At 40.5% G+C, this 12064-nt stretch overlaps 1 protein-coding gene across 1 annotated transcript in view; it reads right to left on the reverse strand.

The window, feature by feature from the left end:
* TRMT2B (tRNA methyltransferase 2 homolog B) overlaps positions 1-12064 on the reverse strand; it is a gene marked incomplete at its 5' end in the record, with an annotated part of 86002 nt that overhangs the window by 68201 nt on the left and 5737 nt on the right. Inside the window, 1 exon segment of the mRNA XM_082646851.1 lies at positions 11437-11547. Coding sequence (XP_082502977.1) covers positions 11437-11547 — 111 coding nt within the window.

Genomic DNA, 12064 nt, shown 5'->3' on the forward strand with positions numbered 1-12064 from the left:
TGAAACTCCTATTCTTACATGGGAATGCCTAAGCATCATATTGCAATATACAGTTGACCCTTGAACAGCATGGGTTGGAACTGTGTGGGTCCACTTACATGTGGATTTTTTTCAATAAATATGTACTACATTACTACACAATCTGTGGTTGGTTGAATCTGGGGTTGGTTGAACTCGAGACATGGAACTGCAGATATGGGAAAACCAAGGATATGGAGGGCCAACTACAGAGTTATAGGTGCATTTTCAACTGTGCAGAGGGTCAGCGCCCCAACCCCCATGTTGTTCAAGGGTCAACTGTATCAAATCAACACACTGTACACCCTAAACTTACACAATGTTGCATGTCAATTATACCTCAATAAAATAAAATTTTTAAAAAGAGTGAAAGGGCCTTCTGGTTCAAATAACAGACTATTCCTCTTTAAAATCCTATTAAAATGAAATAAAGGAATAAAAAAGACATAAATGTACTTAAACTCATTGATCCACCAATTCTCCCTTCTCTCTCTCTTGCATCATTTTCCTCCCTCACTACTGGATCATTCCCATCAATACACAAGCATGTTCTTCTAACTCTCCCACCTTTAAAAAGAAAAGTAACCTTCTCGAACCCACTTTCCCCTCCAGCCACTGTTCCATTTCTCCGCTCCTCTTTGTAGCAAAGCTCCTCAAAAGAACTGTCTATATTCACTGCCTCCCATTCCTCTCCTTCTACTCACCCACTCAAATCAGGTCCCCACCACTCCACCTAAACAGCTCCCATTATGGTCACCAACGACCTCCGTGTCATGCAGTTCAAAGGTCAATTCACACTCCTCATCTTACTTGACCTACTAGCAGCACTGGCACAGCTGATGAGCCCCTCCTCCTCAGTTCACTGTCTTCACTAGGCTTTCAGGATCCCACACTCTCCTGGTTTCCTCTGACCTCACTGGCTGCCCCTTCTCAGTCACCTTTACTGGTTCCTCTTCTCCTCCCAGACCTCTTAAAATGGGAATGCCCCTGGGTTCAGTCCATGTTCCTGTTCTCTTTCTATCTACTCTCACTCCCTTGGTCACCTCTTCCAGTCTCATGATTTTAAATAACATCTACATGTTAACAACTCCAAGATTTCTAATTCTTGAACCTCATCCTAACAGATCCAACTACCTATTTAACATATCTACTCAGATGCCTAATAGGTATCTCAATGCAACATGTCCAAAATTGAGCTACTAACCTCCCCCTGCTCAAATCTGCTCTGCCACAGCTTTTTCCATTTCCGTAGATAGTAACTCCACTGTTCCACTTTCTCCTCCCAAAAACCTAGAGCCATTTTTCACTCCTCTCTTTCTCTTATACCTTTCACTCAATCAATCAAGAAATCCTGCAGTTCTGTCTTCAAGATATATCCACCTCCTCTGCTGCTCCCACTGGGCTATATCATCTCACATCTGGATTACCACATGAGCCTCCTAACTAGTCTCTCCCTGCTTCTACCTTTCCCTGCAACAATCCATACACAATATAATAGCCAGAGTGATCCTGTTTAAAACCTAAATCATATCATGAGATGCCCGCCCCCCAATCAAAACCTCCAACAGCTCAGAATAAAAGCCAAAGTCCCAACAATGACCTCTAAGGCACTACACTATCTGGTCCCCATTAACTACCTTACCTCTTCTCCTATTACTCTTCTGAGTCTACCTTCAGTTCCTCCAGAAAGCATGCCATACTCCTACCTTAGGGCCTTTGCCATGGCTGTTCTCTTTGGCTAGAATGCTCTTCCCTCAGACCTTCACATGGTTGACACCCTCATTTCCTTTAAGTCTTAATTCCAAAGTTTCTCAACCTTGGCACTATTGTCAATTCTGTGTTGTGGGGGGCTGTCCTCTGCACTGCAGGATGTTTAACAGCATCCTTGGCCTCTACTCACTAGAAAGATACCAGTAGCACCGTCCAACTATCCCCCAGTGGTGACAACCAAAAATGTCTCCAACATTGCTAAATGTCCCCTGTAGGGCAAAACTAATTCCAGTTGAGAACTACTGCTTTATTCAAATATCACCTTCTCAATGAAGCCTACATTGATCCCATTTAAAATTACAAGCCGCATTTCCCCCAAACTTAATGACTTCTCATCCTCCTTATCCTGCTGCATTTTCCCCAGGGCATTCGTCTTAGTCTGTTTGGACTGCTAAAACAAAAGTACCATAAACTGGATGACTTATAAACAACAAAAATTCCTCAGTTCCGGAGACTGGGAAATCCAAAATCAAGGTTCCGGCAGATTCAGTGTCTGGTGACAGCTTCCTCAATGACGGCTTCTGTCTTTTCACTGGAACCTCACATGGCAGAATGGACAAGCTAGGGGCTTCCCTGGTGGCGCAGTGGTTAAGAATCTGCCTGCCAATGCAGGGGACACGGGTTTGAGCCCTGGTCCGGGAAGATCCCACATGCCACGGAGCAACTAAGCCCGTGCGCCACAACTACTGAGCCTGCGCTCAAGAGACCATGAGCCACAACTACTGAGCCCACATGCCACAACTACTGAAGCCTGCGTGCCTAGAACCCATGCTCTGCAACAAGAGAAGCCACCACAATGAGAAGCCCACGCACCACAACGAAGAGTAGCCCCCGCTCACCACAACTACAGAAAGCCCGTGCACAGCAACGATGACCCAACACAGCCAAAAAAATTTTAAAAAACAAACAAATAAATAAATAAATAAATGAAAAGAATGGACAAGCTAGTTCTCTGGGTCCTCTTTTATAAGGGCACTAATCCTAATCATGAAGGCTCCACTCTCATGACCTAAGCACCGCCCAAAGGCCCCAACCTCTTAATACTATTACCTTGGGGGTGAGGATTTCAACATATGAAATTTGGAGGGACAGAAACATTCAGACCAGCACTGCACTTATCACCTTCTAACATATTATATAATTTACTTTATTATTTTTTTAAAAAAATCTGTCTCCCCCCACTAAAATATAAGTTCCACAAGGGAAGGGATATTTTCTTCATTATTGTATCCTAAGCACCTAGAATAGTGCCTGGCATTTGTAGGTACTCAATTGTACTTGTTGAATGAATAAATGAAAGAAAGAACAGAGATAATGGGAGAGAAGACAACAAGAGCAAACCAGATAAAAGACTGGAATGGCAACTGACTTAGCAAGATGAAGGAAGCTACATCCGGATTGCCTACAAAGGGGGATCTGATGAGAGGTAAGGCTTATCTGCTCCACACAAGCCTGGAAAGGCTCAAACTTGAAGTGCAAGGAGATAGAGATGGGATAAGGTACAGGGCTTAAAACAGGGTTTGGTTGAAAGTCTGGACATAAAACTGGTAAACAACCTCATCCTACCAAAAACCTCTATCCTTCTGTAGCAGGAGGTTGGGGATGTTTTTTCCCTTAGGAAAAAATGAACACACAAATACCAGGAAATACCAGGCGGAGTGGTGGCACAGGGGTGGAAACAGGAAGATTCAATGTAAATTCTCTCAAGAAACTGAATAGTCCCAGAGTAATGATCTCCCGAGAGAGATATGGGCCCCCACCCACAAGCACCAGCAGTCAAGCCAAGAATCAACAAACCCACTCAAGCTGAACTGCCAATCAATTTAAAGCCTCATGCTTAAACATGAACGGTCAGGCAACTACCACCAGCTACTTGATTAAAGCCTTCATTGCAAAAGACAATACCCAAAACAAACAGGGAAAAAAAATCCCTGAAGGAAGCAGACAATTCAAAAAACAGGAAAAAGGGCTTCCCTGGTGGCGCAGTGGTTGAGAGTCTGCCTGCCGATGCAGGGGACACGAGTTCGTGCCCTGGTCCGGGAAGATCCCACATGCCGCGGAGCGGCTGGGCCCGTGAACCATGGCCGCTGAGCCTGCACGTCCGGAGCCTGTGCTTGCTCCGCAACGGGAGAGGCCACAACAGTGAGAGGCCCACGTACCGCCAAAAAAAAAAAAAAAAAAGGAAAAAAAGGAAAAAGATTAAAAAATATATATATATATGTGTATATATATATATTACATTATTTTAAAAAAAGAAGATGCTATACAAAAGGAACAATCAGAGAACAAGCAAAAGCTTTTGAAAATTAAAAGGTGGTAGAAAAAAAGTCAATAAAAATGTTGGCATTTATTTCAAGAAAATTTCACAAAAAGAAGAACAAAAGGGAAAAGAGATGGAAAATAGAAGAGGAATGAGTAGCAGATTACAGAATCAATTCATGAAGTCCAAAATCCAAATAATAGGAGGTATAGAGAGAACAAAGAAAATGAGAGGAAGTACTTAAAGAAATAATACATCACACCAGTCAGAATGGCCATCATCAAAAAGTCTACAAATACTATATATAAAATAGATAACTAATGAGAATGTACTGTATAGCACAGCGAACTTTACTCAATGCTCTGTGGTGACCTAAATGGGAAGGAAATCTAAAAAATAGTGGATATATATATATGTATAACTGAATCACTTTGCTGTACAGCAGAAACTAATACAACTTTGTAAAGCAACTATACTCCAATTAAAAAAAAAGTCTACAAATAAATGGCAGAGAGGGTGTGGAGAAAAGGGAACCCTCCTGCAGTGTCAGTGGGAATGTAAAGTGGTGCAGCCACTATGGAGAACAGTATGGAGGTTCCTTAAAAGACTAAAAATAGAGTTGCCATATGATCCAGCAATCCACTGCTGGGCATATACCCTGAGAAAACCATAATTCAAAAAGAGTCATGGACCACAGTGTTCATTGCAGCTCTATTTACAATAGCCCAGACATGGAAACAACCTAAATGTCCATCGACAGAGGAACGGATAAAGAAGATGTGGTACATATATACAATGAAATATTACTCAGCCATAAAAAGAATGAAATAATGCCATGTGCAGTAACCCATAGATGGGCCTAGAGATTATCATACAAAGTGAAGTAAGTCAGACAGAGAAACATAAATATCATATGATATCACTTATATGTGGAATCTAAAACAATGATACAAATGAACTTATTTACCAAACAGAGGGCTTCCCTGGTGGCACAGTGGTTAAGAATCTGCCTGCCAATACAAGGGACATGGGTTCGCCCTGGCCCAGGAAGATCCCACATGTCGCGGAGCAACTAAGCCCGTGCACCACAACTACTGAGCCTGAGCTCTAGAGCCCACAAATCACAACTATTGAGCCCATGTGCCACAACTACTGAAGCCTGCGTGCCTAGAGCCCATGCTCTGCAACAAGAGAAGCCACAACAATGAGAAGCCCACGCACCACAACAAAGAGTAGCCCCCACTCACCGCAACTAGAGAAAGCCCACACACAGCAATGAAGACCCAACACAGCCAGTCATACATACATACATACATAAAATAAAACAGAAACAGACTCACAGATATAGAAACAAACTTATGGTTACCAAAGGGGAAGGGGCAGGGGAGGGATAAATTAGAATTTGGGGATTAACATATACACACTACTATATATAAAATAGAGAAACAACAAGGATCTACTGTATGGCACTGGGAAGTATATTCAACACCTTATAATAACCTATAATGGAAAAGAATCTGATAAAGAATATATATATATAACTGAATCAGTTTGCCGTACACTTGAAACTAACACAACATTGTAAATCAACTATACTTCAATAAAAAAAAATAAAAATAGGGAATTCCCTGGTGGTCCAGTGGTAAGGACTTGGCACTTTCACTGCAGGGGCCCGGGTTCAGTCCCTGGTTGGGGAAGTAAGATCCCACAAGCCACGTGGCATGGCCAAAAATATAAAAATAAAAAATAAATTAAAAAAATAATAATACAGGAAAATTTCCCATGTCTGAAAGTATTAGTTTCCAGCTTCACAAGGACTAGAAAGTGTCCATCACAATTAATGAAAGAAGGGCCACATGATCATGAAGTTTCACGGACAGAGATTCCCTAAAAGCTTCTAGAGAAATAAAGAGGGGAGAGATTATCTACAAAGGAATAGGACTTAAAGTAGCATCCAGGCTTACACAATATTAGCGGCCAGATGACAATGAGACCATGTCTTCAAATTTATAAAGGCAAATGATTCAAACCTAGTATTTGAAATCTAGAAATACTCTCAGTCATATGTCAGGAAAGAACTAAGACATTTATAGACATGCAAAGACTCAAAGTTTACTCCTAGGCACCCTTCCTCAGGAAGCTAATGGAGGTTGTATTCCAACTAAATGAGGATGTAAACCAGAAAAAGGAAGACAGGGGATCTGAGAAACAGGGGTAAAGACAGAAGAACAGCAAAAGGAGTCCCAAGATAACAGCTAGGCAGAAGGCCTCAGGAGCCTAGGATGGAGACTTCAGAAAAAAGGTCTTCAGGGAAAATACTAAACTCAAGTTTTAGACCATATGGAGAACATTGATGTTTGACAGAGCTCTTAGAGCACTCAGAAAAAAAAATAGCAATAGGTTCAGAGAAAACTAAGCCAATGAGAAAATTAGGTAATTATTCAAGCCAATGAAAACTAAAAGTTGTAAAATCCATCATATTACATAGGACTAAGCAGTTATTTTTTTTAAATGAAGCATACAGCAGAAACTAACACACCATTGTAAAGCAATTATACTCCAATAAAGATGTTAAAAAAATGATCAAAGGATCAATCCAAGAAGATATAACAATTGTAAATATTAAAAAAATGAAGCATATTATTATGTGGAAAAAAGGTACAGAACTGTGTCCATATTAAGCTACCTTTTAGCTAAGAAAAGGGGAGATACAAATATGTTTCCATTTTTTAAAATAAATAAAAGTGAATAAAAATGTTACCCATAGAAGGAGGAAGGGAACTGGGCAGAGGGGACAGAAGTGAAAACTAGACCTCTTTAAATACACCTTTATGGGACTTCCCTGGAGGTCCAGTGGTTAAGACTCTGCACTTCCACTGCAGGGGGGGCGGGTTCAATCTCTGGTCAGGGAACTAAGATCCTGCATGTGGCGCGGCCAAAAAACAAAACAAAAAGAAAATACACCTTTATTTTGTAGATATGACTTTGAAACCATGTAAATATCTTACAAAATTATAAAACAAAAATTTAATCAAAAGGAAAAAGAAAAAAATCAATCCCTAAAATTTGAAAGCAAGAATGAAGAAAAAAAAGAATCCATGTATCATGTCAAGTTGGTGGTGTAACTACAAAGAGATGAATTCCTTCAGAGCCACAATAATTGGACAAAAAGAACTGGACAGAAATCTTGAGCTCTTTTCAGTAATCATTTGTTAGTAATAATACTAGTATTGTTGTTCTGAAATTATATGTAAAGAGTAGGATGGAATAAATAAGTACAGCTGACCCTTGAACAACATGGGTTTGAACTGCACAGGTCCACTTATATGAAGTTTTTTTCACTAAACGTGTACTACAGTACTACACGACGCATGGCTGATTGAATCCACAGATGTGGAACCACAGATACGAAGTGGATTTTCGACTGCACAGGGGTTGGCGCCCTTAACTATGTCCTTGTTCAAGGGTCAATTGTAAGTATTCTAATGTTGTCAGGACTAAAGTTTTAATTGTAAGAGACAAGAGATAAAAATATAAAATCAAAGGATTTAAGTAAAAACTATAATTTTTAATTTGATTTGGACATATTACTGTGAACTCATGATATATTTTCTTTTAAAAAATATTTCCTAGCTCTGTCCACTAAAAAGGCATTGAAATATGACCAACTCAGTATAAATAAGCACGCACCTAGCACCCTGCCATTTCCCACTAACAGAGACAAGGATTCCTTAAAGAAACGGCTGAGGGCTTCCCTGGTGGCGCAGTGGTTGAGAGTCCGCCTGCCGATGCAGGGGACGCGGGTTCGTGCCCCAGTCCTGGAAGATCCCACATGCAGCGGAGCGGCTGGGCCCGTGAGCCATGGCCGCTGAGTCTGCGCGTTCGGAGCCTTGCTCCACAATGGGAGAGGCCACAACAGTGAGAGGCCCGCGTACCGCAAAAAAAAAAAAAAAGAAACGGCTGATTCCAGCTCCCAGGCATAAAATGGACTAGATGTGCTAGAAATATCTTATCATTCCAGAACTATCACGGCCATCTAGGTCTCACAGCCAATTAAAAGAGGTTCCAATTGGCCAAAAATGGAGTAACTGGAGTACCAAAAAACCCCTAGTATCTGCAGTAGATTGAAACATATCAAGTATGTTAAAAATCTATGAGTTCCTAATGATACCAAAACAAACACATTAACTGATCATCTTTTGAGGAAGGTGAAAGAACCAAGGATTTATCCTGCCTTTCCTGTAAGAGTACCTTAGAGTAACCAAAGGGTTGATAGGGAAAAGTTATTTCTAGAAGAATTCCAGCTAATAAATAATAGATTTAGAACAGAACTGCATTGCAACCCCCCCCCAAAATAAGAGATCTAGGCACTGATCACTAATGACAGCTAAACCATTAAGCGAAAAGCTGACAGGGAACTTTTCAATGAGTGAATCAGACTGATGACACCTGAATCCGCTGTTCAATGTTAACATCACCAAAAAAGAGAGCCCATTAGACATCTACATATAAAAACATTCTTGCCAAAAATCAAACCTGAATCTGATCAACACTCTAGATCTACCAGCTTAGAGGAAATACAGGGGATAGAGGAAGAACATTCAATGATATCAAGGGGATTCAATCAGCAAAATCCAGAATGGGAGAATCTCCAGAGGAAAACAAACCAGTTTCTTCAAAAAGTAAATTGCAGGGACAAAAAAATTAATAGGGAGGGGTACTTAAAAATTAAGAGGCTAAAGAGACATGTTAATCAAATGCAATGTATATACCTTGTTTGAATCCTGATTTGAACAAGCCAACTATATCAATTAAGCTTTTTATGAGATAAAACAGTGCCTAATCTGAACATTTACTAGGTAGTTGATGATATTATGGGATAAATGTTTATTTGCAGGTGTGACAATGGTATGAAACTATGTTAAAAAATTAAGTCCTTTCTGTTAAAACTCATGCTGTGGTATTTATATCTTATATGATATAATGTCTGGAATTTGCCTCAAACAAATCCAAAGGGGCTGGTGGAAAGTGGGTGAGAGTATAGTGAAAGCAAGATGGGCCATGTGTTGATAGTTACTGAAGCTGGGTAATGGGTACATGGGGTTTGTTATACCATTCTATACTGTTACACGTTTGTAATTTTCCACAACATAAAATGAAAGAAAAAAACAGTACAATAAAGGAAACAAAATCTTAGTACATCTACTTGGCTCAGGAGTGAATATCTACAGTCATAACAATACAGATGCTAGAGACCAGTTGCTTGGACTGGAGTGGTGATGATGGTGGTGGAAATAGAAAGAAGAGGGTAGAGTCAAAGTATTTTTAGAAAGGAAAACTGAACGAAATAAATAAGAAAACAAAAAAAAAAGAAAGGAAAACTGAAAGGACGTGGAGATTTATTATATGTGGCTGAGGAGGAAGTGGTAGGATTAAGACAGAGGAGTCTAAGAGGACATATGTTTCTAGTACACGTTGCTACCATTTACTAACGTGAGAAAAAAGGGCACATTTGGAAAGGGAAGAGGGTAAATTTAGTTTAGGGCAATGGTTCTCAACCGGAGGTGATTGTGCCCCACAAGAGATATCTGGAGGCAGTTTTGGTTGTCACAACTCATGGCCTCTAGGGGCAGAGGCCACGGATGCTGCTAAACATCCTCCAGTGCACCTAATAGCCCCACACAATAAATAACCATCCAACCCAAAATGTTAATAGTGCGAAGGTTGAGAAATCTGGATCTGGGCCAATGCTGATTTGAAGAGCTCTACAGGAAAACTAGGTGAGGATGTTCGGTAGCCTTTGGAACCCCACCTCCTGAAGCTCAAGATGGAGCTGGTATGCAAATATAAGTTTAGGAGTTGTCAATTTACAGGTGGTCATTCCAATCATCAGCTATAGTGGTGTGCAATCTCCCATGAATATATTCAAAAAGAAGGCCAAGGACAGAGTCCTGGAGGACACCAACACTTATCGTGGGAAAGAAAGGGAGAAAAAGATCCCATGAGAACGACTAAGAAGTGGCCAGCGAAATAGGAGGAAAACCATCAGAGAATGGTATCACAGAAACCAAACAAAGACAGTGTTCCCAAGGAGGAAAATAAGAATAATAAGTGGTACCAAAGGCAGAGAAAAGTTGAGTAAGTTAGGGGCAGAAAGTTTCCATTTAATTTGGCAAAACAGAGCTCACTGATGAATTTGGCAAGATTAATTTCTAGGAATTGTTGGGGGCAGAAGCAAGAACCATCAGATTTTTTTTAATTGAATATGTTTATGAAAGAAAAGAGCCGGTAGAGGTGGAGAAAAGTAGGTAAAGAAACGGGAGAAAGAGGGAATGTAACAAAGGAATAAGGAACCTGGGGAGAGAGGAGATGAGTCCAAGATGGTGTTTCAAGGAAGAATAGCCTTGGACAGGTAGAAGACTAACAGCATTTCACTGAGATAGGAGGGAAAGGAGGGGTAAGATTTCAGCGAAATTGGTAGATGGTAGGGGAAGCAGCTAAGGGAATCCTCATCTGTTGGTCTTAATTTTCCAGTGAAGAACCAGGCACAGCCATCTGTCAAGAGCAAGGGTAAATGTGATGGGATAGGAAATTCGAGGAGAGGTAAGAGTTTGGAATAGTCACTGAAGACAATGGGAGAAGAAGCTGACAAGGGTCATGCAGGAAGATTTCCAGAGAATGATCCTATGATGGGAGTTGTGTTCTAGCCAGGAAATCTTTGAGGTCAAGATGTGTCCTATGAGAAGGCACCACCCAAGTGTCAGAAAGCTGAATCATTAGGAGGATGGGTGCTGTAAGTATAAACAGGGAACAAGTATGTCATTTGGAAGTCCTGTTTCTTTTGCCTTTTTCTTTTAAGTTCCAGGAGGGCAGGCACCATGTTTGTTTGAATCACCACTGGATCCCCAGCACCTAGTCCAGTGCCTGACACATAGTAGGTACTCAATAAATAGTGGGTACATGAAATAGAGGGATACTAAAATGTCTCAGAGGCCAATCTAATGATGTAGATGCCTTACGCCCATTCCCACATCTCTCATGATATGTTTCAACCTTGTTCTGCTGAAAACACTAGCCTTCCAAATACAGACACCTGCCACTTGCTATCCTGCCCTTATCAGTATCTCTCTGTCCTAAATTTCCCTTGTATTAAATTCCTTGGATGCTTGACATTTGCAATAATGGATGCAGTTCTCTCTCCTCCTCTCCACCCTCTCTGAAATGAAACACTAGCAATGTTCTCTCCACCGTTAAGAAGTACACTTTCAGAACAGAACCCCTCCTCCCCTGTAGCACTAGAAGAGCTCTATGATTAAAATATCAGGCATGCTGCCGTTATAGACTGCAATGCCTGGGGTCATCTTCAACCAGCCTTTGTTCCTTATTACCTGTGCCACTTGACTGTGTTTCTTGGGGATGTTTTTCAGATGGTTAGACCGTACACAGACCATGTTCCTGTCTATGGAAAGAAAAAGAATTTGATTTACATGGTTTTCTTCCTAAAAGATTATTTAGAATAAAATGTCTAGCAACTCAAATCCCCTAATCCAAAGAGGCATATGCAAATATGAAGAAGCAAAGTACCTAATTCATGCTCAAGGCCATTTTTCAGAGAAAACCTGTTTCCTGGTCTGGCCATTAAAAAGCTTATTCTTAATGGAGCTAGTCCGCAATATTTTCTCTCATGCCACAAATGTACAATATGATAATGTCTGCTTTCTGTTCAGATTTTAAGAGGGAAGTAAAATGTAATGGGTTTTGTTTTTCTGTTAGTGAATAACAGAACACTGACGTCATATACTCATTTAATTCAGCACACAGGGGAAAAAAAGAAAGCCAAGTGCCTACCCTAATGAACTGTAGTTTAAGGCATATGGATATTAAACAGTGTAACTAATATAAAATGATGGTGTTTCAAGTGGATTTATTGAAAATGGGCAAATGGTAAGTTCAGGAATAGAATCTAGGAATGGATACTGGAATTAAGTCTCAGAAATATGCCACTGTGATTTCTCT

The sequence above is a fragment of the Grampus griseus genome, assembly GCF_964374135.1.
Source record: "Grampus griseus genome assembly, chromosome: X".
In the NCBI taxonomy this organism is placed as follows: domain Eukaryota; kingdom Metazoa; phylum Chordata; class Mammalia; order Artiodactyla; family Delphinidae; genus Grampus; species Grampus griseus.